General features: G+C 62.1%; 1 protein-coding gene and 1 long non-coding RNA gene across 26 annotated transcripts in view; both read left to right on the forward strand.

Moving 5' to 3' along the window:
- Positions 1-27,475, forward strand: part of JAKMIP3 (Janus kinase and microtubule interacting protein 3) — an 88,629-nt gene that overhangs the window by 14,288 nt on the left and 46,866 nt on the right. For 15 of the 25 annotated variants that reach the window (XM_040486819.1, XM_040486814.1, XM_040486812.1 and 12 more), the window contains exons 2-4: positions 8,291-8,539; positions 16,627-17,124; positions 26,514-26,729. In XM_040486819.1, coding sequence (XP_040342753.1) covers positions 8,405-8,539; positions 16,627-17,124; positions 26,514-26,729 — 849 coding nt within the window. In that variant the 5' untranslated portion in view covers positions 8,291-8,404. The remainder of the gene's footprint in view (positions 1-8,290; positions 8,540-16,626; positions 17,125-26,513; positions 26,730-27,475) is intronic. The other 10 variants (XM_040486833.1, XM_040486827.1, XM_040486829.1 and 7 more) reach the window with 1 other exon arrangement.
- On the forward strand, positions 17,557-19,056 carry LOC121037411 (uncharacterized). The gene is made up of 2 exons (XR_005793767.1): positions 17,557-17,833; positions 18,832-19,056. It is a non-coding gene; the product is annotated as an uncharacterized LOC121037411 (long non-coding RNA).

The raw sequence follows: 27,475 nt of genomic DNA on the forward strand, positions 1-27,475 counted from the left end.
TGGTGCTGGACCTCTGTCTGTCCTGACTCAGTCCCTGTCTTTCCTTAACGCCCTTGGAGGGCCCTGGCCCCTGATGAGCCGCACTGTTGTTCACCCACAGTGTAGGACTGGTCGTGGGATCAGCGAGGCCTTCTGTTTGGATATGTGGTCCTTGTGAGCTGAGGAGTCTCAGTGGGCCCTGTGACGCTTTCCTGACACCAGGGGACCCGGGAGGCGGGGCACAGCAGGCCTCGCTGAGGCCCCGTGCTAAGGGCCAGGCCTGATGTCTGCTTGAGGCAATGAAACGCAAACCCTTTTGAAATGGGTAAACCCCCCTCCAGACCTCAGGTGAACTCCCAGGAGGCCTGGGAAAGCTCACCGGAACTCCGGCTGGATGCTCCGGGAGGGAGAGTGGGGGAGGCTGCTTTTGTCCATCCGTCTGTCAGTCTGCCTTCTCACCTACCTGAAGATCATCCTTCACATTACTTGTTTCGATCAAGTGTTTCCTGTTCGTCTGTGCCAGGACCGTGAGAAGGAGCAGCCTGACTCTCGGGTTGGTTTCCGGGGCTGCTCCTCCGACGTAGTGACTGCCTTGTTTCAGGCCATTTTGCTCTTGGCCTCCAGCTCGGGCTGGGGGCTCAGGAGCTGGGTCCCATCCTCAGCCGAGGCCTCCTGAGGGGTCCCGAGCTGAGCGGCGACCCCAGACCACAGCCGCTGTCCTCCGATGGGCTCGGGCGTTAACACACACGTGGAAGACCACCCCGGACGCCGTGCTTTCAACTCCACGCTGCAGCTCGGTGGCTACCTGGTTTGAGAGCCACAGAAGCTGTCCGTGAGGACAAAGATAGAAAAGATTTCAGTGTTTCACTTAAACTCTTCCTGTATCTGGGGTGATGAATGCAAGAAGCCAGTGTGATGGGACCAGATGCCATCTGCCAACGTGGGGGGGGGGTCCCCTGGCCCAGGTTTCTGGGGGGAGCCAGGCCCAGAGGCAGTGCTGCAGGTGAGGACAGTTTCCTCAAACAGGTGGTCGGCTCCCACAATCATCTCCTGTAACATCTGCGTCCTCTATCCTGGGAGGTGAGCTGGCAAATTTTAAGTCACACTTGTGACTTAAATTATAACCACTTATATTGTTATTATTATGATAATCATTATTATTATTATGTGAAGGTAAATACAAGCGTAAGATTTTTCCTTTGATGGAGAAAGCCTTCCGCCTCCAGGGAGGCAGGGTAAACCCAGTTTCTCCTAGCCCTCCCATCAGTACGATGAAGCACTCTGGATACTGGATCTAGGACAAACATAAGGAGAAGGTGAAGACGGAGGTCCACTGGGGACCCGGGGACCAGGAAGACAGTGGCGAGGGCGGAAGGGCCTGGAGGAGCCTGGTAGCACTTCACTGAGGGGGACGTGCAGACGGCAGACGAGCACGGACAGGTGTCAGTCACGATTAGGAAAAGCAAAGGAAAACCACGGTGAGGTGGTGCCTGGCAAAATGCTGAAATCGAATACAGTGGCACCGAATGCGGGCGAGGAAGCAGGGGAGCCGCGTCCCGCACGCGCTAGGGGCGGGGAGGGACGGTGGTGCGGCCCTTGTGGAGCGCGGCGTGGCGGCTTCTCCAACACCTCAACGCTCAGCCACCACGCGGCCCAGAAACGGCGCTGGCGAGCGTTTGTATCGGAGGAACGAAGACTGTTCCTCAGTCACCCGCAGGTGCACCTGTACAGCAGCGATGTTAGCGGCGGCCACCCCGCGAACGCCCGGACGTCCTGCGGTGGGCGAGCCGTTACACCCGCCACGGCGGGTCCACGCCGGGAACACCGCACCGCGGTAAACACAGGGAGCCAGGGCTGCACGCGGTGGGTCCCCGCAAGGCCCCCTGCCGCACGCTTGCGTTTCTGTCACATTCTTGTGCAAGACAGAGACGGAAGGCAGGTTCGTGGTTGTCGGGCGAGGAGGGCAAAGGCGGGCGCGGGCTCCCCGGGCGGCACCAGGAGTCCTGTGCACACACTTCGGAGTCAGTGTCCTGGGGCCGTGCCGTTGTCACCTGGGGGCAGTCTGCTCCTGCCCTTGCCGTCAGGGAAGCTCCCACCCCGTGACCTCACGTGGCACGCTTGGACTCTTGACCTCTGCCCCTGGCTTCTAGAAGACACACTTCCGGATGGAGCGGAGGCCTCAGCCTCTGTGTCCCGACAGCGCGGTCTTGTGCAGCCCCGTGGGCGTCGGTGGGAAAGACCCTGGCGTGCCTGTGTGTCCGCCGTCCCAGGGTCGGTGCCGACGGGGGGTCGGCTTTTTCCCTGCCGGCACCCAGGCCCCGAGTGCTGCTCCCCTCCTCCCGAGGCCGGTCCCCACCCCCGCTCCAGTCGCTCTCCTGCCCCACCGACGCGACTGCCTCCCCGTCCGCAGGTGTGGACCCGGTTCTTGTGTCAGCACTTGCTCCCAGACGTGCCTGCGGCAGGTTGACTGCGCTCTGGGTGTCTCTTTTCCAGAACAAGTGCGTTTTGATGGGAGAGGGGTGTGGAGTGGTGGCCCACCTTCTGCCGGGCTCCCCGTGAGGGTCCTGCCTGGAGAGGGGCCCCCCCACCGACACCCCACATATGCCCGACACGTGGCCTCGGCCTTTGCCCGCTCTCCTCCCAGATGCACTGCCCGGCACGGGCCCTTGTCCGAGTGCCAACAGGGAGCACAGGCTGTACTCGGAGGGTCCCTGTGGATTTGACAAGTGTCTCCGCTCCCCCCTCCCTGTCGCCTGCCTTGGATTTCCATGGAAATAAGGCTTAGGAACATCAGATTATCCTTTCTTCTCCGTAGATAAAATCTTTAACCTGGAAAGGATCTGGGTCAGATACTATCAACTTTACAAGGTCGAAACCCCTTTACGACCCAGGACACTTCAAATTACATGGGGCCTTGCCCTGAGCGGTTCGCAGGCAGGCGGTTTTACTGCCATCAGGGACCCTCTCCCTACACGGTGCAGTGAGGATAGGAGCCTGGGCTCCGCGGGGGAGAAACCCTGGAGGCCAGCAGGGACCTGCTGGGGAGCGGCGCTGACCTACCAGCTTCCTGATTAGCGCCTCCGGTTGGCGGTCAGGGCAAGCGCGTTCATCGACTGTAGAGCTTTGACTCCTTCTAAACCCTCTGAACATACAACCGCTAACAGCACGAGCAGAGGGAGCTCCTGACCCCGAAACAAAGGTGGGCGGACTGCACTATTAATCTACTCGTGTAGCGACTTCCTGAAAAGGTGTGACCCACATGGCTGGAGGCAGTGGGCATCGGGTCGGTGCGTGAGCCTGAGGCTTGGACGTGACCCTGCCCCCCCCCTTCCTCCCACACACCTGGGTCTCCCGAGCAGGTTGGTGACACTTATGGGGGGGGAGGCGCAAATTCAATCTGGAAAATACTTGAAATGCCCAAGTGTTGTGCATTTTAGGGAGCTGGCTCCCCCTTGGGCTGTCGCTGCTGGGTCCCTCCACACCCCTGCCCCCCACCTGCACGCCGACCTGGTGACTGAGCTCTGCCGACAGGAGGCCCGAGGCCTGACCATCAGGGTTGTTCACATCTGTGGTTCAAGCAGTGTTGACCGTGGCCCCGTGGAGACGACACTCCCACCCACCCATGACCTGGTGGGTGGGGGGCTGGTGCAGCCTGCTCTGACCAAACCCTCCACCCCCAGCCCCCGCTTGCAGAGGCCAGTGATTCTCCCAGGCAGGGGTGAGCACTAGGGCGAAAGCATCCAGCAAAGCTCAGGGGCCTCCCAAGGCCTGGTGTCCCCCTCCAGCCACCTCTTCTGTCTGCCAGGGTGGCAGGAAAGATGTGGGATCCATGACCTGGACACAATGGTTATAGCCAAGGCTTTACTGGGTGTGGGCACAGGGGGCAAAGCTACGGGGCATACAGAAGCACATAAGACAGAACAGGGGACCCTGGACACCCTTGGTGCCACTTGTCCGTCCCCTGCAGGAGCCTGTCCCCCAACATAGACGGCGGGTGTCTCGGGGGCCAGATGCTTCCTTCCACCAAGCCCTTATCCCGTGCAAGCTTCAAGCTGATATCATCAGCACAAGTAGGACTTGGGGTAAGGCGGGAAAACCCCTCTCCTTCCCCTCGGCAGTGATCTCATCAAGTGCTCCCGGAGGAGGGTGCAGCCTGGGCTGGAAGGAGGAGCCCGTCCGAAATCCCTGCCTGGGGTGTGCGTGAACAGGGCCCGCCAGGTGCCCCCGGAGGACCCGGGGGCGGGGGGGGGGGGTGTTTCTTCTGTTCCCACTCATTTCCACAAATAATAAAGTCAACACGTTTACCACATGTGTCCCCAGATTGGTGTCGGAGAAAGATACTCACGCTGCCTTTGGGGAGATGTCAGGGAGGGCTCGAGACCCTGGCTGCATCGAAAACTGTCGGGGCAGGGTGGCCAGTACCGAGAGGAGCAGTTCAGCCCCCAGGGGCTGGGGGGCGGCGGGCAGGAGCCCTGAGCCCAGGCCAGAGCAATCAGTCTGTGTTGAGCTGTGTGGGAGCGTGTTCCAAGCAGAGCAAAAGGCATGGTGGGCGGAGGGCGCGGGGCAGGGAGGGGAGGGGCCCGTGCCGCCTCAGGGCGTGGGGCAGGTGTCTGTCTGGAACCCGCTCGCGGGGTGTCTCCCTCTTTAGACACCTGGTGACGCTGGCTGTCTATCCAGGAAAGGCCTGCGCAGTTTCATGGTAAAACACGTAACAAACAATGAACGCATTTAGAGAACGTTGAGTAAAGAATTGTTGGGGTGGAAGGCAGCCTTGGCAAACTGTCCAGGAGATTGGGGGTTCACTGGAATCTGGGGCGGGCAGCGGGGAGACATGCAGCGTCTTGACCAGGTGAGGGGGAGGCCAGGGCTGTCACCCGAGACCAGGGTCCCTCTTGGGGCGTCGAGGACACAAAAGACACAACCAGGCCAGAGAACGGAAGGAGGAAGGGTTTCGTTTGCAGCAAGTGACGAGACCGCGGGATCCTGCCCCCAAAGCAGCGTCTCCCCGAACGGCAAACCCGGGGAGGGGTTCACCCGAGGGGCTAACGCTCGCCGAGGGGCTTGCGCGCAGGGGCTCCGGCACGGCACGGCGCGGCGGCAAAAGTCCGGAGGCGACGGAGTCCGGGGCCGGGGTCACGAGGCTGGCCTGGGGCAGCTCCGCCGGGACCTGGGTGCCCAGGGGGGTTGAGATCCTGCAGAGGTCGCTCCGGGGGGCGCGTCCGGCCAGACTTCACCTCCAGACCGGCTCTGGGGGTCGCGCCTCCGATGAGCCGTCCCTCGTGTGATTAGGTTGCCTCCTGCCTGATGACGGCTGCTCGTCCTTCTTCCTGCTTTCCCAAGGCGGCCGGGGCCTGAGATGACTTTTCTTCCTTTTCTTTCTTTTTTTTTTTTTTCAAGCAGGCTTCATGCCCAGCGTGGAGCCCGATGTGGGGCTTGAACTCAGAACCCTGAGATCAAGACCCGAGCTGAAATCAAGAGTCAGATGCGTAACTGAGTGAGCCCCCCAGGCACCCGTGAAATGACTTTTCCCGTGTCCGGAAAGCTGCGTCTGTCTGTCTTTCCAGGCCCCTCGACCCTCTCTGCCCACAGGGCCAGGCTGTGTCTTGAAATGGTGGCGTGGGAGTCACTGCAGAGAACAGCCTGGAGAGAACGTAGGGAGGGTGGTCAGGAGGCCCGGGTCTGGGGGACACGCCGACACTGGTCCCGGGACACAGGGGCTCTGCTCGCAGAGGGCCGTGGGCTGAAGACACCAAGCCCTTGACCCAAAGCACCAGGCCAGCGGGTCCCAAAGGATGTCCCCGGGCCAGGGCGTTTAAGAGCTTCAGTGGGTGCCCGGGACCAGCATCGCACCCCAGGTGAGGCGTCCAGGACGTGTCACCGAGGCAGGCAGAATGCCGTCACTGGGTGTGTGAAGAGCAGAGTCCTTTTTCCGTCATTGTCTCAAGCGTGATGGGTTTTGGGGTCAAGGCAGCTCCTAGGCCTGAGGTCCAGCAGGACCCGTGGACTCGGCCTCCGTGAACAGATGGAGCCTCCCCCGACACCGCCCCACCGTGCGCCTCCGTCCCGGTCAGGTGCCCCCACCCAGCTTTCCTTGTGGTGGTTTCCTGCCAGGGATGGCAGGAGCGGGGGGGGGGGGGGGCACCCCCAGCCCTCCTCCAGGTCCCTGCTTTTGTTTGTGAACCCCAGCCCTTGTCCTGGTTTGCTTTCCTGCCTGAGCCCTCAGGGTGTGAGCTGCAGGCTTCTTGGCCCAGAACTAGCACGGGTCTAACTGGTCTAACCAGTGGGGCCGGTGTGGGCACAGCAGGTGCCTCACATGCGCCTTCAGGGGTCCTGTTGGCAGCTGGCAGGTGCCTGGAGGTGTGAATTCCACCCAGACCCCGTGTGAATTCCTTCTTGAGGCCCCCTGGCCCCCCAAGCAGGAACTGGGGGGCTTTTCCTCCAGTTTGGATGAGACTTTTAACTTCCTACACGTTCCCTCACCCAAATGGAGCCCCGCCACACCACATCGCTGACCCCACCCACAAATGGAGCCACACAGGTCAGAGCCGCCGGGACCCTGTAAAGCGGCTCCGTCTGTTTCCCAGAGCAGAGCCGGCGGAAGACAGCTGTTCTGTTGGCTACATTTTATCCTCCTTCTCTCCACACACCCCGGTGCCTGAGCATCAGGTACCTGCAGCTGTCGGGACGCCCGTGACCACCGCAGTGGCAGTGGCGGAGGGGCGGTGCGCGGATGGGGTGCAGGCCTGCCCTAACCAGCCACAGCAGGAGCCCACGGGCCTCAGCGCCAGCTCTGAAGACTCGGGGGGGCGGGGGGAGAGTGGGAAAGGTCACCACAAGCCGGCAGAAGACCCTTGCACACGGAGCTGGAAAATCTGCAAAGCGGTGCCCAGGGGTGACTTAGAAAACACACCCCAAATTGAGAGCCTGGCCTCAGCCCCTCCCCTCCCCTCCCCCAAACAAGCGCTTCACGTGACAGGCGGCTGTGGGCAGGGAGACGTGGGCCAGCCACCGGGCTCGGGCGGGGGGACCACGTGCCTGCTGGCATCTCTTCTGAGACACGGCAAAACACCTTTAAACTCTCGGCGGGCCCTTTTCTCTCCTTCCTTGGGAGGCTGCTGCCCTCCGGAGTCCCTCTTCCGGCTCTGCACCCAGGCCCACTGTGAGCCCCTTCCCTCACCGGCCCCCGCCTCCTAGCGGCCGCCTCTCACCGTTGTGCCGCCCGGGCCCCCTGTACCTCTGGGGCTTTGTACTCATTCTGTGTCTCGGGGCCTCAGGGACCGAGCCGGGGGGGGGGGGGGGGGACAGAGGCCGTGGGGACACGTCTGGAGAGCCTTTCCCGGGAAGTGCCGATAACCCAGCCCGCGCCCAGGCCCCCACTGTGAAAGCTGAACTTTGACGTCATATCCCAGGTTTGGGAGGGACTGTCCCAGCCTGTCAGCTGGAGCGGGTGGTGGGCACAGGGCGTCTCTGACCCAGGTCACTTGTTTGGACAACTGTTCTGGTGTCTGTAGTGCAGGAAGGAGGCCTCAGGGGCCAGGGACATTCTTGTCCCCACTTTGTGGAGGGGACTTCCCGGGTAGTAAGTGTGGAGCAGGACTCCAGCCGTGCCTCCTGCTGTTGAGCCCGGGCCCATACCGTCTGTGCGGTTGGTTGATGGGCCTGCTTCCCGCACTTGGCGCTGGGGCACCGAGGAAACGCAGCCGCAGGCCCACGGGGTGGTGGCGGGTGGGCGGCCCAGGGCAGCGCCCCTGCTCCGTGGGCTGGATGAGGGCGTGCGTTCACCCCCTAAGTTGGCTCAGGGTGAGAGTGCACGTCCTCCGGGGCGGAGTTCTTGGGCCCCCTGGGGGGTCTGGGGGTCCCTGCCTCTACGCCTCTGTCTGAGAAGCTCCTGGTTCACACCCACCATCGCCACCAGGATGCCACCCACCCAGGTATGACATTCGGGCCTTAAAGTTGGGTCCCCAGCTTCTCCTTCCAAAGGGGCAGAGAAAGAACTCCTCTCCAGCTCCCCGTTCGTGCCAGGTGCTGAGAAGTGCTTTACTTGTGGGGTCCCCATCAGAGCTGCTGAGCGCAGGGCCGAGGGCCTCTGTGGTCTGGGGCTGGGGACCCCGGGTGCGGTCGGGACGGCTTCCTCAGGGCACAAGATGCCAGCCTTGTCCCACCCCCCGCGGCCCAGCTCCCACCAGAGTTGCCTGGCTCCCACCAGTGTCTCGAGACTCCCACCGGGGTCTCGCGGCTCCCACCAGGGTCTCGAGGCTCCCACCAGGGTCGCAGGAGGCCAGCCTGCTCACCAGGTGTGCTCTCCCTGCAGGTGATGGAGAAAATGTAGCAGATCCACGGTGAGGCGCTACCTGCCCAAGCGTGGTGCGGACAGACCAGCCTAGACGAGCGGCCCTCCCCGGGCCCCCCGTGGGCCACCCTCACCATGTCCAAGAAGGGCACGGGCGGCCGAGGCAAGGGGGACAAGGCGGAGGCCTTCGCTGCACTGCAGGCTGCCAATGAGGAGCTTCGGGCCAAGCTCACCGACATCCAGATTGAGCTGCAGCAGGAGAAGAGCAAGGTGGGCCCTCCACGCCCTGCCCCTCTCACTTCTCCACACCCTCCTGGGCCCTGGGGTCTGCCCGGAGCCGGGCACGGTGGGGTCTCTGCCCAAGTGCCCGCCAGCTCTCTCCAGGCAGCTGGGGTGCACAGACAGCTCTGGAGAAGAGCGGGGCAGGGGGCGGGCTGGGGTGAGTGAGGGGACCGTGCCGGGTCGGTGCCGGGGCCTCCAGAGGGACCTCAGCCTGTGGCACCATCCTGGGAAGTGTCCCTTCCCCCTGAAGCGGTCACCGTGGAACTGAGCCCACATATAGCAGGCCTGGCATGTGGATGAAGGAGACAGGCCAGGCTTGCTGTTTCCACGTGCGGTCGGAAACGCGGAGGCGGGCCCGCAGGGGTGGTGGGGCCCAGAGACCACAGTGGGAGGCGCGAGATGGCCCCACCGGACACCAGCACTTGGGGTCCTTGAGGCCCATAGGGAAGGCTGGGGCCGGGGCCTCTGGGAGGAGTGTGGGGGGCTGGTCACAGGGCAGCTCAGTGCCGGGCCAAGCCTGGGTGGTGGGCATCCCACCGGCCCACCGCCCCCCTCTCTGCCATAAGTCGGCCCTCTGCCCTCTCCCCATCTGGGGAGGTTGAGAAGAAAGGATTTGGAGAGAGGCGGGTCTGGAGGGGGACGGTTCTTGCGGGAGGCGGGTGGGGGAGGGGATCAGGTGGTTGGGCCCAGTTGCCTAACGCCTGGGTTACCCACGCGGGTTAAATCATGAATGCTGTACTATTCCGTGCCGTGTGGTAATGACACGAAATTAGATTCAGTGTCCGACAGACTGGTATTAGGACTCGGCCACGCTGCCCATCTACGTGCCGTCTGCTGGTTCAGCCACGAAGCCTGCGTGACTTCCCACCAGACTCTTTACAGGGAGAGTGTGTGGCCCACGCCAGGCGCTTACCCTCTGCCTCAGGTCCCTGCTCTGCACCAAGGGGACAGTAGCAGCACCTTCGGTGCCAGGGAGGGACAGCTCGAGGGGCCCAGGATGAGCTTGCCGCTCCGATGCCATTGGCTGCGGTCACAGCGACCACGTGGCCGCTCCCGTGGCGAGACGTCCTCTGTGGGCCCACAGGAGAGCCGGAGCCCACGGGGGAGCCCGGCGGCATCGACGTCAGCACGGCTCGGGGTCAGGCAGTCGCCAGGTCAGCAGGGGCGGCACCGAGAGGCGCGGGCGCACGGCGTGGGTGGAGTCAGGGCCAAGGTGCAGACGTCTGGAGGCCCAGGACCCTGCCTCAGACACCGCTCACGGGTTGTCTGATGGGACGCGGACAGCAAGGCCCTCGTCTCACTGGGTGAAAGTGCTCCTCGTCCAATGCGCAGAAGCACCACGCGGAAATCGCCGAGCGGTACCGACTCCGTGCCCGTTGCCACGGCATGGTCTTCCTGTGTGGTTTTACCAAAACCCACCCATCCCCACAGCCCAGGGGAGCGGGAGGGGGCCGCCCCCTCGCTTGTCAGCACCCCAGGCCGGCGGGGTCAGAGATCATGCCCTCTCGCTGCCGGGCAAGGGCCCTGGGGCTGGGGCCCTGCCACCATTTATGTTGGTACAAGATTCGGAAGGAACGGACGAAACGGCCCCGGTGCCCGCTCCGGAGGCCTCGTGTTACAGGCTCCTCGCCGCACGTCCGGGGCCCCTTCCTAACGCAGAGATGACGGCAGAGTGCCGCCCCCGGGTCCTCTCTCTTCACCGCACACAGGCTCCTGGGGGTCCCGCGTGCGGCTCCGGAGCGGCTCCAGCACCCCTTCGCGATCCGGTGCCCGATGTTTGGCCCACACATCCTGGCTGCTTCTGATTTTCGGCTGACGGGGCGCCGTGCAGGGAGCACCCTGTGTGCACGTGTGAGGGTGCTTGCAGAATAAGCTCTCGCAGGTGGGTTTGCTGGGTCCGGCCGTGTGCACGTTTCCAGGGATCACACGGGCGCCCACACCTGCCCCACCCCACGCAGGTCCGGTGGGTGACACATTCCTCACGCCTCTTTCCAGTTCCCGCCTGCGCTCCCCCGTACCCCCAGCAGCCAGTTCAGTAACTCAGGATCCCTTCGGATCCTCAGAAGGTGCCTCCGGCCGGTCTGTCCGCTCAGCCCATCGAGAGGAGCCTCGCTGCAAAAACGCTACGTGTGGGCCGCGAACCACGCACCTCGGTCGTCGTGAAGCGGGGGGTGGAAAACACAGTCCGGTGATCACAGCCGTCAATAGCCTCATCCTCATCAATCCTGAAATCTTTACACGTGCCACAGTTAGTGTCCCTGGTGCACCCACGGGACAGGTTTGCATAACCAGACCCAGAAGGCGGGACTGGCACCTTCTGTCTGGTTTTCGGCATGTTCCAGATGTTCTGGAAGCACCCAGGGAGGAGGGCTTGATTCTGGACTCACGGTGGAAGTCCGGGGACGGCCACAGGACCCTGTCCTCTTCCACAAGCCTGCCTGGGCGGCGGGAGTCTCACAGAGGCCGTGGAGGCACCGACCCCACCTGCGCACAGCGCCCACCCCTCACCAGGAGTTCCCAGCGCAGCAAAATTCTGGAGGAGAAACATCTCGTTTTGCAGATTGCAGCTGTCACGGTGGAGAAAGTCGCTGGAAGCCTGGAAAGATGCCAGTAAATGTCGCCGCCAGAGCAGAGCACTCTGGGTCTCGGGCCAGCGGTTAATTTGTCACCGAAGGCTGCTTGTGTGAACGGAGACTTGACAGTAAAGAATAAAATGACTCAAATGGAAGCAGGACTGTCCTCCTGCCCGCCCTCTGTCGGGAGATTGAAGCGGGACCATCTCTGGAGAAGAACCTTCTGGAAGGAGGGAGCCAGCTCTGCAGGGAGAGGAGCTCAAAGGGAAGGCCTCACGGGAGCCGTCATGTCCCAGTGAGGGAGACACCAAGGAACAGGAAGGCGGCCGGGCCAGAGGAAGCCAGGCTGGCAGGCACCTGGGGTGTAGTCACCCCACCTGGAAATCGGGGAGGGCCTCTCAGAAGATGTGGTTTTAGACAGAGACCAGAATGACCAGTAAAGGTGGGTCTGAGGGTGGCTCGCTCTGGGCAGGGCTCACCTGATGCAGCGGCAGGAAAGGCGGTCCAGAGTTCAGGCCATGGGGGCCGCGCAGGTGGCCATATTGTCTGGACCAGGACACCTGGGAGGGCGGAGGGGTCCTGAAGCAGATCAGGACCTACTAGGAGACCATGAACTTAGCCTCAGACTCGGCGTGTGCAGTGTCCCGGTCACAAGGTCAGGGTGTTTGTTATACTAAAGCAGTGAAGGTTGCAGTCTTTCCAAACCCAGTGAGGTGGGGGGGGGGGGGGTCTAGAAATACCAAGTGTCCTGCCCGTTTGTGATGAGGAGGGGACATAGCAGGAGGCCAGGCAGGGAAGGGCACGGAATAAGGGCAGGAGGCTGGAGCAGAGGCAGCCCACGGCGCGGGGCTGGGTCCACGGGGAGTGGTGGCATCAGCTCTGTCCACGGAAGGTGTGGGAGTCGACGGCAGGACTTAACCGCCAAATCCCCAAATCCTAATTGTGTCCACACCTCCTGTGGGAGACAGTCATTCGCTGCTACAGGCCTGGAACCCAGTCCCCGCCACGGTGCCTGAGGGGCCGCAGGGGAGCTTCAGACTTCTCCTCGACAGGCGAGACGTGGACATAAATCTCACTGGAAATAGAGCCACATGGGACTTTGGAGACAGAAACATGGTAGGAACAAAATAACGAGCCAGAGAAAAAGTGCCTTCTTCATAAAGCTAATAGCTTGAAAGAACAAAGACTAAGACAGAATGTTCCGGAAACTGGCCTAACATGGGGAAAGGCCACAGGCAACCCGCGTGGAACATAAGGGGGGTGCATTCAGTCATTCAAAGCAAGGCCTGACTGTGCCCCAGCCAGGAAGTGGGCCATGTAGCCGTGGCACATGTGAGGCGGGCCCTGCTCCCCTGTGGGTCCTCGTGCAGACGGCCGAGTCCTCAGCACCCCATATCTGAGGGAACCGCAGACTATTTCCTGGAAATAAGACCGTAGACAAAAAAGTCCTTTCCGCGTGGCCCACAAGCAACGAGGCAGTGTCCCAGTGGGACTGTTGATCCATTTAACTTAAAATTCCGTCGACCTCTGAACAAATTCGTTAAGCAGTACTTGAGAGCCACGAACGTTCGTGGCATCAGAAAGGATTACAGCAGCTTCCACCCGTAAACGGGTGTGGAGCAGGATCCCAAAGCCCCTGTCAGGAGACGGAGGACTGTTGGTGGCGTGGCCGGTGCCCGTGGGGCCTGCCCAGCACGGTGGCCTGAGCGCAGGACCCCACCTGCCGGCCCGAGGCCGTGCTGCTGCGTATTGGAGCCGTGCCTTTTCTCTGCGGTTTAAGCCAATCACACGAACTCCGCTCCTAACACACACCTTGGTCGCCTGCCTACGCTTCTCCAGCTGAGACTCTAGGTGCACCTCCATTCTGCTCAGGAGGTTGTTGGCGGGAGACTGTGTCCCGACGCCCGGCCGGCTCCATACCGACCCTTCAGGGGAGCGCCCGTCCTGTGAGCACCTGCTCTCTGCCGGGCCTGTGCTGGTCACGGGCCACGAGTGGGCCATCCTCGTGGGGCTGAGGTCTGGCCTGAGCGTGAAGCCGGTCTTGACCCGGGAGGGGAGACGGTCGCGCCCACCAGCGAGGCAACGGCGCGCCTGTAGGCAGTGTGCGCCCTCTGTTTCCAGGGCAGGTCCGAGCCGCCGGGATGGCAGGCCGGGCGGGGTCCTCCTGTGCCGGCACCCCCACCTCTGGGAAAGGCTGGCTCGGCCCCGTGTGGGACGCGGAGGTCTCGTCAGTGTCCACCCCCACCCCCAGCTCCAAGGTTTCTTCGAGGACTTCGGGCAGCACTGAACACGGTTTCTCTCTGAATTAAACTTGAGGATGGCGAGGCCACGTGTGCTCCGTGGCCGGCGGGTCTTGTCGGGGCAGAGCAGTGGGAAAATGAGGAGACATCCTGGGATTCCTCAAGGAAAAGATGCAGAGCCCAGAGAACAGGGCGGGACCGTCACGGCCACGAACCCACCACGCAGCCACGGCACGGCCGTGACAGACTGGGAGGGAGCGGGAGGCGTGGGGGAACAGGCGCTCTCGTCATCACGGCGGGCGGGCAGAGTGTGAACCTCACAGCCACTGTGTTCGCCCGACCGCACGCCTCCCGCGGACCAAGTGAAGGAGTGATTATGGGATGTTCTCCCGCCATCCCTGGTTTCCTTGGCAACCAGATTCAGCGCGAGGGAGCGGAGGCGCCGAAGCCGCCAGGAACTGGGAGAGAAGCCCCGCGTTTGAGTTGGAAACCGCGTGGGAACTTCAGGGCGTTTTACCACGTGAACGGGGTCCACCGGGAAGGCCTGCCACGGAGACCAGCCCGGAGCAGGGAGCCGCCCAGGGCCCGGGCCGTGACTGGAATACCATTTCCCATCGCAAGAAATCAGGGCGACTGGCGGACGGTCGTGGGCAGGAGGTGAGCACGCGGGCCCGGGACACTCGGCCTGGTGGACAGGAGACAACCGGGGTCACGGGGCGTCCGAAGGGCTCGGGGCCGCCTCTCACTGGCCGCACACGGGGTGCTCGGGGCGCCAGTAAGGGTGAGGCCGGCAACGGTTGAAATCGTCAACTGTGTTTAAATCCCTTCTGAGGCCGACGTGGTCCCTTGAAAACTGGGCCCCTTGAAGCAAAGGATCCAGCGGGCGTCCCGCAGCGTCGGGGGGACCAGCCACCCCAGATGCAGAAACCGCTCAGCCCCGGGACTCTGAAAAGGCAAAGCCGCAGCCCCGCTGGTCGAGAGCCCCAGCCACCAGCCCTGCCGCTGAGCCGCCCACAGCGCGTGACCACGTCAGGCAGACTTTAATGAGGTCCTGGGAGGCTGCGGCCCGTCGGGGGACAACTGTGGATCTCGGGGAAACGTCTCTACGTGCTTCACTGGTGGAATAACCTTCTCAGCAACGCACTATAAAGCTGTCGTGGGTTCCTGAAACAGGCCTGAGTCACGAAGGGCCCCCGGGGCTCAGGGTGCCGGCCACTTTGCTCACTGTGTCCGGTGCTGTGACCCGCTCCTGTGGCCGCTGCGAGGCTGCCGTGAGGCTGTCGCCAGCTTTCCGTCAGCCACCTCTCCCCCACCCGCGTGCTCGGGGCCACGCGCCTCCCCGCCATCCCGCATCTCCGGTAGGGGAGACTCAGATGCCGAATGGGGAGGAATTCGCAGGCTGCGCGTGGAGGGAGCTTCAGAGGAAGCCCGCTGCGGGAGACAGACGGGGGGTGGGGGGGGGGCGGGCGGACGGCAGAGGTGGGAGCCCAGAACCGCAGGCGAGCGAGGCCACAGACAGTCCCGGGGCGCAGAAGCGTCTCCTGGGAGCGCCCCGATCTGTTTGTTCCTCTGTCTTCAGCGGCCGGTTCCGCAGCGGCCGTGGCGGGCACGCAGGCGCTGAAGGGACCCCGGCCCCGTTTGCTCCCTGTGAGCCGACCGCTCGCATTCTGAGGCACGCAGGGCAGGGCGCTCCGTGCGGGTCTGGGTGTTCAGCAGGCCCTTCGGGCGCTGGCAGACCGTCCCGGGGCGGTCACGGGCACCGGACGGGAGGGCCCCGTTTTCCCCCAGACGGCTTCGACGGTGGTCGGCCCTAAACCCTGAACATTTCTGGTACTCTGTCCTCCGCCCGCCCTCCCAGCTCCGCCCAGCACCTGCTCTGAGTGCAGATTCTTGTTCTTTTCTCTGCTGGTTCCGTCCAGGAGGCCGTTCCGGCTCCACCACGTCCAGGCGCGGGACCTCCGGCACCCGGCCCTCGGCGTCCGCGCCGCACAGTGGGGGCCGTGGCAGCCTCCCACGTGTGCCGACACCGCCCCGGAGTGGGCGCCCTCGAGAGTGCAGATTACTGATCGCACCGCCCTGCCCCCGCGACTGAGAACCGCTACCCAAAATCTGCTTTTCCATGTGTCCTCAGTTCAACTTAAACTGGAAAAAAAGGGCAGTTCACGTTGGATGGAAAAGGAGTAAATACCCGTGTGCGCTAAGCTCCAACAGCCACCCCGTTCTTTGGAGGAAACCCAGAGAGCTGGCCAGGGGCTCGCTCCGCCCCCCTGTGCCAGTGTCAGGGGCCTGGACGGCTCAGACAGGGCTCCGGGGCTGAAATTTCCTCCAGCACCGGGGGGGTCCAGGCCGTCCGGGGACACTTGCCCTGCAGGAGGGACACTCTGTCCCAGGGACAGGGATGAATAAGGCACTTTTTGTGCAGGGGCGTGAACGGTGGGGTCAGCGTGCAGAGGCAGGGCTGGAGACTGCAGGCAAGATTTGCAGGCACTCGGGCAGGGCCGAGGGTCAGATGGGGTTGGATGGCTTGGGGGGACGGCAGCCAAGGACCGTGGCCCCACATGAGGTGCTGTGGATGGGGATGCAGAGTGGAGGTGGGGTGGGAGGGGCAGGCTGGACCCAGGGCAGCTTAGCCTCTGTTTCATCCCGTGTTAGGTTCTGAGCACCAACTTTGTACCACACGTGGGTGGTGTGGTCATTGAGCCAAGGGTGAAGTTCTAGATAAAAACAAAAGATTCGGTAAAAAAAAATCCAAGTGATTCCAAAAATCTAGACGTTACGCGTCATCTAGACAGAGTGCGGCAGCCTGGGTGGGCCTCCCCGTTGGCCAAGACCGTCACAGAAGGTGAGCGTGACACCCTTGTCATGGGGCTGGAGGGTCGTACCCGAGGGGCCTCCCGCGCCCTCTTCCCGGTGGTTCACCGGAGAGGCGGCCGCTGGGCCCCCTGCACGGCTGGGCCTGGCCACGGGGGAGACGACAGAGCACATCTGTGTGCGCCCACGTGTCTGTGACCTCACCCTCCAGGCTCACAGTGTTTCCAGCCTCCCGCCCCTGCGGACGCCCACGGGTGCGTGGTCCCACCGCCCGCGGGCAAGGCTTGACTCGGCCTCCAGTCCGCACGTCAAGGAGACATTCTGGAAGGGAAGACGGCTCCCGGCCTGGCAGGAAAGAACCCCGGAGGTCCCCACGCCCGCCCGGCCCCCGGGGCCCGCGGCGGCAGAGGCGGGCTCCGCAGCAACACGCCTCCGCGGTCTTGTGTTTCAGGTGAGCAGGGTGGAGAGGGAGAAGAACCAGGAGCTGAGGCAGGTGCGGGAGCACGAGCAGCACAAGAGCGCCGTCCTGCTCACCGAGCTGAAGACGAAGCTGCACGAGGAAAAGACGAAGGAGCTCCAGGCCGTGCGGGAGGTGCTGCTGCGGCAGCACGAGGCCGAGCTGCTCAGGGTCATCAAGATCAAGGACAACGAGAACCAGCGGCTGCAGGCCCTGCTGCACGCGCTCCGCGACGGCGCCCCCGACAAGGTCAAGACCGTGCTGCTGTCTGAGGCCAAGGAGGAGGCCAAGAAGGGGTTCGAGGTGGAGAAGATCAAAATGCAGCAGGAGATCTCTGAGCTCAAGGGGGCCAAGAGGCAGGTGGAGGAGGCGCTGACCATCGTGATCCAGGCCGACAAGATCAAGGCCGCGGAAATCAGGAGCGTCTATCACCTCCACCAGGAGGAGATCTCCCGCATCAAGAAGGAGTGTGAGCGGGAGATCCGCAGGCTGGTACGTGCTGCGGGGTCGCGGGGTGGGGGCTGCTGGCGGGGTGTGGGGCGTGGGGCGGGGGGCTGGGGGCTGCTGGCGGGCCCTGCTGGGCGTGGGGGGATGTGGGGCGTGGGAGCTCACTGGATCCAGAGGGGTGAGACCAGAAGCCCCCGGGGCGAGGTCCTGGGCCTCCAAGGCCGTCCTGGCATCGATGCCTGTGCACTACCTGGGAAAGCATCCTCTCCGTCTGGGCCGTAGCAAGCGCGTCTCGTCCGGTCGGAAGGGCCAAATGCTGGCAGCTGCCTCTGGGGCGTCTGAATGGCTCCAGGGACCGGCTGGCCGTGGCCGGCACCCGTAGACTCCATGTTGTCAGAGACCCAGAGCTAAGAAGTTGAAGAGAATGGTCAGGGTTTGTGAGGGGTTGTGCCTGACCCCCCCCTCCCTCCCCCGGGAACCTGGACCTCCTCCGTGCTTTTGGGGGAACACCGCTCGAGCATCGAGCCCTGGGTCACCTGTCAGGGGCTTTGCCAGGACCCAGCTGGCTTTGCCGCCCATCCCACGGAGGACCCTGGGGGTCCCCTTCATGGGATCAGCAATCTTTCCAGCCGGCACAGCTGTGCACCCGGGGCACCTCTCCCTACTTTGGGGGGCTCTAATGTCCAGACGCTGCCCCCAGGCTGTACCGCTTCCCAGATGGGGCGTGGCTCTTGTCCGGACCCGTGGCCCTGAGGTGAGCACAGACTTTTGAACCACACACAGTGCTGCCATGTTGTGCACGTGGGGGCCCTGAACTCTCCCAACCTGGAGGGCCCCCTCCTTTCCCAGAGTGTCCCCTGTTCCAGGTACCCCCCAGACGACTCTAAGCCATGTGTCGGCACCTCCTTGAGCCACCGAGGACCTGGCCAAAATACCACCTCTGAGCAGTGGGGGGGTTCCTCACGTGACAGGATGGCCCCTCGGCTCCTCTTCTGCCCCAGAGAGGAACGAAGCCAGTGCCCAGGCTGCTCAAGGAAGGAGGGGCAGGGCGGTTAGTACCCGATGCCCAGTTCCAGGTAGACCCTGCTCACCTCCATGGGATTCACTGTGCACAGGCCAGTGGCCCCATCTCCTTAGCTCAGGACCTGTAACAAAACTAGCAGGTCCCTTGCGGGTCCCTGTGGGTCCCTCACCCCTAGCGTGGATGCCCCGGAGGCAGCTACGGGCAGTGCTTCTAGCCGATTCTTCTGGAGTCTGTGCCAGCTTCTCAAAAACATGCTTAAACGTGTACTCCTTGAAACCTCAGTTTCCACTGTGCTCCCGCCTCTGCCTCGATTGTCCTGGCCAGCTCCTGTTGTGGGCCAATTCACAATGGCGTGGGCAGTGTCAGGGGAGAGCCGGGGGTGGTGACCACAGCAGGGGCTTGCTGGGGCCCTGGAGAAGGGGTGGGCGGCGACCACGGGACCTCCGGACCCCTGGAGGGCCCTGCCACAGCCAACTCAGCACAGTCGGGAGGGGGGAGCATGGGCCATCCTCCTGGGGGTAATTTGGGGATAAGAGAGGGTCCCGTGGGACACTTGGAGCTTTACCTTGGCTTAAGTGAATCACCGTTTGCATGACTGTTTCTGTGTTAGCGTTACTCACGAAAGACCCACAGTGACCCCTGGTTCTATTACCTTTGTTATACGTACTTTTGTTTTCCCGGAATTAACTTTCTAAGTGCCTATTCCTAATTCACCCCGGGATTTCCAGTAAAATGCGCCTCTGCTGTGAGCACGGTGAACAATGAATGATCAGTCCACCCATTGACCTGGTTTCTGAGACACCCCTTCTGGAGACCTCTGCCTGCCGGCTGCCCCTGCTGCCAGCCCCACCCTCCTCTGCCGTCATCCTGGGAGCCCCTCCTCTCTCCTGGGCTAGATTCCTCCCACATCTTCCTCTTTTCTTTTTTTGGAAAAAAAAGAAGCCAAAATTTTATTTATGTTTATTTATTTTTGAGAGAGAGAGAGAGAGAGAGAGAGAGAGAGAGAGACACAGAGCATGAGTGGAGGGGAGGGGCAGAGAGAGAGGAAGACACAGAATCCGAAGCAGGCTCCAGGCTCTGAGCTGTCAGCACACAGCCCGACGCGGGGCCCGAACTCACAAACTGCGAGATCATGACCTGAGCTGAAGTCAGACACTTAACCGACTGAGCCACCCAGGCGCCCCCTTCCTCTTTCTTGGTCAACGTACTTTCTTATTTCGGAGGAACACATTCTCCAATAGCTTCCTGGAAACAGAGAGGGTGGAGATCAATGTTGTAAGACCCTGTGTGTATGAAAGTTTTATTCTACCCTCACACTCGATGCTCTAACTGGGAAGGGAATTATAGGTTGGAAAAACCTTCCATTGGGAATTTGAAGGTATTTCTGCATTGTCTTTTAACTTCCAGCGTTGCCTGAGGAAGTTGGAAAACATTCTGGTTCCTGATCTTCCCGTGGCCCCGTTTCACCCCCTGCTGCCCCTGAGCCCTGAGCCCTGTACCCTTTGCCCTATGCCCTGTGCCCTGAGCCCTGAGCCCTGGGCCCCATGCCCTGAACCCTCTACCCTGCGCCCTCAGCCCTGCAGGGTTCGCCCTACACCCTGAGCCCTGCACCCTGAGCCCTGTGCCCTGAGCCCTGTGCCCTATGCCCTGTGCCCTGAGCCCTGTGTCTTGCGCCCTGAGCCCTGAGCCTTGCACCCTGAACCCTGCACCCTGTGCCCTGCGGGGTTCACCCTGCACCCTGAGCCTTCACCCTGCGCCCTGAGCCCTGTACCCTGTGTCCTGTGCCCTGAGCCCTGTGCCCTGTACCCTGGTGGTGATGCACCTGGTGTATTTGTTCACCCACCACACCACATGGTCGGGAGCTTTTCTAACTGGAAACTCAGTCACTGGCTTGGGAAATTTCATGTGATTGTCTCCCCTACCGTCTTCCTTCCGGACGTCCCGTCAGCACGGCACTGGGCCTTTGAGCTGGCGCCCCAGGTTTCCCGTTCTCCCCTCTGGCCTGGCGTTGGCTCTGATTTCTGGGAGATGTCCTCAACTCCGTGTCCTAATTTTCCTGCTCAGGCTTTTATTTCTGCCTCCATACACTGAATTCTCCAGCACGTTCCTTCTCCGTAGCCTTCCCGCATCCTCGGAGACGGAAGGCCCCTCATTTCTCTGAGGTGGTGATGAAAATCGGCTCTGAGAGCGTCTTCTTGTGCCCTCTCCCGCCGGAGGGCGTCCTTGAGTGCCAGGGGGCCTCGTGGGGCTGGCTGAAAGGTGGACTGGAAGAGAGTCTGTGTCGCGAGGGGGACTTTTCTTGACCTTTTGTCCCCCCCCCCCCACTGAGGAAGTTGAGTCAGGGCGATAAGGCCAAGGAATGAAACTGAAGACATGGGGCCGGAAAGGAAGAATTAAAACATCTTTCTTGCAGGTGCCGTGACCGTAGGGAACCCTAGGGGATTCACCATAAAACCACTAGAACCATTGAAAGAGTTCAGCAGGTTTTCAGGATCAAGATCTATCTGCCAAGATCAGTTGTATTTTCAGGCTCGACAGACAACCTGTCCAGAATGAAGTTTGAAAAACATCCCCCCACAAGGGCATAAAGAGAATAAGATACGTGGGAATAAGTTTAACAAAAGATGTGTGGGACCTGCACCCGAAACCACAAAACACAGCTGAACAACACGGAGGGAGATGTAGATACACAGACCTTCCTGCCCAGGCTCAGGAAACTCACTCAGTATTGCTAAGATCCAGTTCTCCCCGAATTAACTTAAAGGTCACAGCCGCGCCTGTCGGAATCCGGCCGCTCTCCTGCAGGCGTGGACAAGCTGGTCTGAAAACTCTAAGACAGCAAGCGCCTCTCCCCACGGGCCATGCGCTGAGGGGCAGCGTCTCCTGATCTAAAGGTTTCAGGTTTTCTAATGTGTCCGTCCTTTCCTGTGGGGCCCGTGCTTGTTGGGTCTTGTTTGAGAAATGCTTTTATTCTGAAGCCACGAAGCTTTATCTTTTTGAAACCTTATGGTTTGCCTTTTGTGCGAAAGTCCTTGCCCCAAGCTCATGTGTGCGCGTGGGTGCACATGCGTGTGTGTGTACGTGTGTGCACGTGTGCATCTGTGTGCGTGTGTGTGTGTGCATGCGTGTTGTAAGGGTCACCTCTGTCAGGCAGCGCGTGTCCCCCGGGGCAGGGGCCATCTGATGGCTCCCCTCCGACCCCTCCAGCCCGTCGTGCGTGAGCTGACCCAGCTTGGTAACCGTGGTGACGTCTGGAGGGCGAGTCTCCTCTCCTCGTTCTTCTTCCAGACAGACTTGACTCTTCTTGGGAGTTTTTCAAACTCCCACAAAAACCTCAAAATCAGTTTCCCTAGATTAAAAACAAATAAACAAAAAACCCGCGGGGATTTTTGTTGGGCTTATGCCCAAACCGTTAAAGGGTACAGTGAACACATGGCAAAAATCCCACCTATTTATTCATGAGGAAACAAATAAAATGTTGCCACCAATTCACATGAGGATTTGATCTGAAGAGATCTGTGTCCCTGCCTGGCAAAGCTCCCTTGCGGCCCTGGGGACAGGAACCGTGCATGTGTCTGTGGACAGCAGCATTTGGAGCGCCCACCGTCTCTCGGGCGAATGTCGCGCTCACAGTCATCAAACGGCCCAGAGACCCCCCCCCCCCCACCCCAGGCCCAGATGTGCAGATACGTCCAAAGTACAACATGAACGTGAGCTGGTGTGGCTGGTGCAAGGGTGCGGCCGAGTGTGGTGTCCAGCCTGGGGGGTTGGGGGCAGCCTTGGTTGGGAACGGGTGATCTGGGGACGTTTTCGGACAAGGTGCCCACAGTGGGGCTGGGAGGAGGGTGGAACAGAGGTGGAGGGTGGAGGCCCAAGGCGCCTGTGCCCAGCAGACCAGGGTGGGTCTGGGAAAGGTCCTGGCTCGAGGGACGGGCCAGCTGGGGGCTGTCTAGAGGTGGGGCCCAGCCCGGACGCACAGTGCACGGCCAGGCCCCTTGGTCCAGGGGGAGGACGGCAGCCTCCCGGGCCCTGGCAAGGAGGGAGGACATGACCCCAGTCCCAGGACAGCGCAGCTCTGGGTGTGTAGAGGCTCGTGGTGTCGGCCCAGGGCGACGGTGGCCGGATCTTTCAGGGCTGCCCCCGTGGAAAGGCCCCGATGCTGTCACATGTGAGGATCCTTGACAACCCTACTTCCTTAACAGTCAGGTGGAGTTTGCTGTGGCTCTGGCTACGGCCCCGGCCCGTTCCGGGGTGTGGCACCGCTCCTCAGGGCCTGGGATGCAGGTGTGGAGGCCCCAGAAGGCCAGGGGGCAACCGGTGCCCAAGGCAGCGCTGGCCCGCGGGAGAAACCGCTGGCTGGTGTGCGGCCCCAGGGCTGGTGCTGGGACCAGGGTGTGTGAGAGTGGCCGGGAGCCGTGCACAGGTCCGTGGACAGACAGGCTGGCGGCTGAGCGAGGCCGGACCTGGGACGGGGCGCCGCGGCCGCGGGCACCCTGCCCAGGACGCTCGGGAGCGCGCGCGGAGTTCTATGGTGATGATGTTCCACGCGTGGCAGACGCCCTGAACAAGGGGGGCTCTGCTGAGGACTCTGCTGGTGGCAAACCTGGGGTCTAAGTATCCCCCCTCCCCCCCCCCCCCCCCCCGCCACGCCCTGGGGCAGGTCTCACTGGCAGGCCGGCTGGGGGAGGGAGGGAGCTGGGAGGGAGTGGATTTCAGCAAGTGGTGGTGGCCACTTTGTAAAGGCCAGGCCAGGACGACCCCCAAAGCCAGGGGGTCCCCTGCAGCTACCTACTCACACTCGCTGGCACCCGGGCCTGGCCACTGCCCCCTTGCCCCACCTCCAGCCCTCGTGTCCTCTGGAACGTGGCTCTGGGTGCTGAAGGGAGGCCGTGGCTGTCCGTGGCCATCTGGCCTGGGGCCACCCTGGTGTGATGGGGCCCCAGCTTGGCTTGGAGCAGAGCAGAGTCTGTGACAGTTAAGTCCCTGTCTTGACCCGAAGACCCTAAGTCCCGGCTGGGGGCGTGGCACCCCGTGGGGGTCACAGAGGTGTCAAAGAGAAGCCACCTGGAGGGAAGCCAGGACACGAGCAGCGTGACCACAAGCACACCGCAGACAGAGCCAGGGCAGGGCTGGGACACGGAGCTCCTGGGGTAGGAGACACCATGAGGTCGGGACTCAGCCACGCCCTCACCTTGCTCCTGTCACCCGAGGGACCAGAGGTGTGGCTCCAGGGACACATATCAGATTGCCCAGGGAGGGGGGGAGGGGGGGGCTGGAGGTGGATCTCAGGAGGTAACTGTGGGTTGAGAACCTCCCTGGTGAGGCCCAGGCCTGCAGGGGCCCCTTGATCTCACAGAAGAGGAGCCTGGAGCTTCAGAAGGTGCTAGAGCCAACTCCTGTTCCACAGTGCCCCTGCAGCAGCCAGCTGAGGGGGGGGGGGGGGGCCGGGTCCCGGGCGAATTTCCCCCCAAGGCAGAGTCAGTTTGTTCAGGGCTGTGCTGGGCGGGGAGGGGGTGAGGCGCTGGGCCCCCGGGGCAGCCATGACTACTGAACCCGGGAGGGATGTCTGTCTGGCACAGGCAGCTACGGCACACGTCAGTCATTCACAAGCTCAGTTACTAGAAGTTCCATAAAGCCAGACAAGGAGAGGCAAAAACCGATTCTGGCTTTCTCACAGAAGTCTGTGAGGCGTCGTCCCCTCCCCACCCAGGGTCTGGAGCAGTGATCAAGCCCCAGAAAAGATCGCTGTGAAAGGAGACCACGTCCTCCTGGAGCGCTGCTCGCTGGGGGAAGGGGCCCGCTCGCCTTGGTTCCCACGGAGACACAGACTGGCGGCAGTGTGCGAGAGGCCGACTCTGGCGGAGCCTGGCAGGGTCTGGGCAGGGGTGAGCTTTCAGAGGGGACGTTTGCAAACACAGAGGCGACACTGCGTCACAGCCCCCCGGCTGGGTCCTAGGCAAGGTGGGTGGACGGAGAATTCCAGCCGCCGGGGCCAGACGCCGCCAAAGAACGTTCGTTCGCTGGCTTCTTTGCTCCGTGAGGAGGGTTCCTCCCTGGAGCAGGTGCAAGGCCAGGGAGGGTCCTGACGGAAGGCCACCCCTCAGGGTCCCTCGCTGCGGTTCCCAGGTGGGAGCGGCCACGAGGGTGCTGGGGCTGGCGCTTGGCACCGCGGGACGGAGGCTCTACCGTGCCTGCCCCGCGGTCAGCTGGCGTGCTTTTAAATGCGGGCTCCCAGGCTCCACCTGGCGGTTCTGGTTCTGTGCATCCCAGCCGAGCCTGCTCTGTCCTGCAAGGGGGGGGGAGGGGGGCGTCAAGCGGTGCAGGTCTCCCCCCACCCTCCACAAGGCCCTTCTGGCCTCAGCATCCTCCCGCACACCCCTTCCCCAGGGACCCACCCTCCCAAGGGCTGCCCCTGGTTTCCGTCCATCCACCTTCTGTAACTTGGAGAGAGGGAGTGCAGGGTTGGGCATGGGGAGCTCCTGGGGGTAAGGGGAGGGGGAGGGGTGTGGGGAGATGGCAGCGTGGGGGTGTGGAGGGTTGGAGGTGTGGGAGCTCCTGGGGCTGTGGGGGGGGGTGAGGGTGAGGGGGTGCCTCAGGGGGAGGAGGGGTGCAGCCCCCCACCTCCTGCACCGCCCACCCCCACTTCCCTGGCCTGGCTGGGTGTTGTATTTGAATATGTGCCCCAAGTCGGAAACTGCTCCTAGAAGTGAGGGGCGGGCCCCACGCGACCTGGCAAAGCTCTTCCTGTGTCCCATCTGGCATCTGCACCGAGCGCCCAGGCTCCCCTCCACCAGTGGGCTTTCTGGGCGGAAGGGGGGTGGCCTCAGCATCTCCTGCCAACGGAGACTGAGCACAGAACGTGCAGAACCCCATGTTCCACGGAGACAGTCACTGACCGTAAAGTGACTTCCCCCCTTTCAAAAGTGAAATCGTGCCCCTCTGCGAGCGCACGTTTCCTCGAATTCCCTTTGTGGGGGGGCCCCCTCCCTTGGCTGCAGCACGTGACCTGCACGGGTGACTTCTCAGGGAGGTCTGCGTTTTGGTCCAAACCGTCGGCTTCAACACCGCATTTAAGTGGGATCTTTGTGTAGAGACTCTTCTTGTTTTCTATGAAGGAAAAACGGTTTCTAAAGTATCCGTGTGTGAGTGTAAACGTCAGACCCAGAATACAGCTGCTTATTAATATGATTTTATTTTCCTGGCCCCTTTGTTCTCACTAATTGAGTGTGTTGCCTCTTTCCGCATTTCTGTGTGCCTGAGTAAATGGGAAGTTGGCAGTTAAGGATTTCTTTTATTCTGTTCGGTTCATCGCTTGCCTGTGAATGCTGTGATCTGGGCTAATTAGACATCTCATCGCTTTGTTCCTAAGCTGACTTCAGCAGATGGTGGATTTATTAGCTTATTTAGCCTAAAACAGCACGTGAAGCATCGAGGGGTCCTATCCTATTCTGTTTTGAAAATATGTTTTAAACTGGGTCTGAAGAATTGGGTAGCCGTGGGGTCTGTCCTGCCTCCCGCCCTTTGGCAGCCCGGACGAGGGCCTCGGGGGCAGGTGGCTGCTGTGGGGGCTGAGCGCTCTAGGGGCAGTGGGGAGGGCTGTGGGCCCCTCACAGCCAGGAGCCCGAGGGCATGCGGAGGCCTGGCCAGATCAGAGGCTTCTGCTCTCCAGACTGGAACCTACTTGTCCAGAGATCCCTCTCCTCCAAGCTCTGGTTCAAAGCAAGATTAGTTACAAATGCAACTTTGCCCGCAGACAGTGGGGCAGCAGCTGGGCTTCCGTCCACGCCTCGGAGCAAGGAGAGGCTGGAGGCAGGATAAGCGTGTGGGCTCCAGCCCCTTCTGGGCCTGGTGCCCCTCAGAGAGGGGAGGAAAGAGGCAGTGAGGAGCTCTGCTTCTCGTGTCCACAGCCTGCCTGTGTGTAGACGGACCTTGCTGCTCACAACCCCTACTGATGGGGTTCAGGGACCCCGGGGAATCCCCCTGCCATGCCCAACACGGAGCTGGAGGGGGCCTTGTGGACCTGCCAGACAATGCCAGCCCCCGGCGGCCGCCTAGGAGCCCCCCGCAGGCCAGCACCCAGGAAGGTGGTCCTGTCAGAGCACAGGGAGGCTGGGAGGGCTGCACAGGGAGGCTGGGAGGGCTGCACGGAGTCTAGGAAGGAGTGTGTGTCAGTTGCATGAGCTCGGACTGACCCAGCAGAGCAGAGCCCCGTCCGGGACGGGGGAGTCCCGCTGCGGTCCAGGGCTACCTGCTTTGCTTCCTTCCGGTCTCAGAGCCGGGAGACGCTGGCGGGGCTGCTGCCGTGGGGACCCTCCCGATGCTTGTTCCTAGCTCTGCTCCATCTGTTTCTATGGTAACCGCAGATCTGTACTCTGCCTGCCTGTGTGATTGTGTTCTGTTCTCCTTGTAGATGGAGGAGATAAAATTTAAAGACAGAGCAGTCTTCGTGCTGGAGAGAGAGTTAGGGGTTCAAGCCGGGCATGCTCAGAGACTGCAGCTCCAAAAAGAGGCTTTAGATGAGCAGCTGTCCCAGGTCAAAGAGGCTGATCGGCACCTGGGCAGCCCCAGGCGGGAACTTCCTTACGCAGGCGGTGCAGGAGACGCCTCAGACCACTCGGGAAGCCCTGTAAGCACCTCCCCACGCTTTGCCTGGTGATCCAGAGTCACAGACAGACACCGCTGCACGTAGCTATGTGGCCCTGCTCTGGCAGCTCCCCAGGGAGTTGAGAGCCTAGGTCCAGAGTCCAGAACCAGAACCTGCTGCCCCGGGGACTGACCATATGTGCAGCCCACCAGCCAGACCCCGGACCCTTCGGCTTATCTGGCTCGGCCGGGAGGGCAAACAGACTTCCTTCCTTGCTAACGTGACACAGCACTGGCCGTCACTTGATCACCCTCCCGTGGGCCCCCAAGGCTTCAGGCTTCCAGCTGGAGCCCACCTGCAGCTGCCGGGATCCCCCGGTTGGCTCAGGGCCCTTGCTTGCTGGTGCTGGTTCCGGCCCCGGGCTAGCGGGATGAGGCCATCTCCGAGCGCACGGGCTCCTGGCTCCTTACTCGCCCACATCCCCACCAGTCACCCCCTCACCCGCTTTTTGTGTGACCGTGCCACCTTTCTGCTGCTCTTCGGCCTGCTGTGACAGCGTGGGGGCAGCCAGCAGCCGCAGGGCCGTGACATCATTCATTCGTCATCACTGCTCCTCATTCAGAGCCCTCTGGAGTGGTTCTGGGAAATCTGGGATGGGGGGGTGGGGAATCTAAATTCCATGGACCCTCAATGCGGGTCCTGCTGGGCCTGCTCCCTAGCCTCTCCTGCACCTGCTGAATGAGGAACCCTTCCTCAGTCCTTCCCGGACATGCATCTGTTTGCTCCGA

Source organism: Herpailurus yagouaroundi, unplaced genomic scaffold (assembly GCF_014898765.1).
Source record: "Herpailurus yagouaroundi ecotype Mexico unplaced genomic scaffold, PumYag 163, whole genome shotgun sequence".
NCBI classification, from domain to species: Eukaryota; Metazoa; Chordata; class Mammalia; order Carnivora; family Felidae; genus Herpailurus; species Herpailurus yagouaroundi.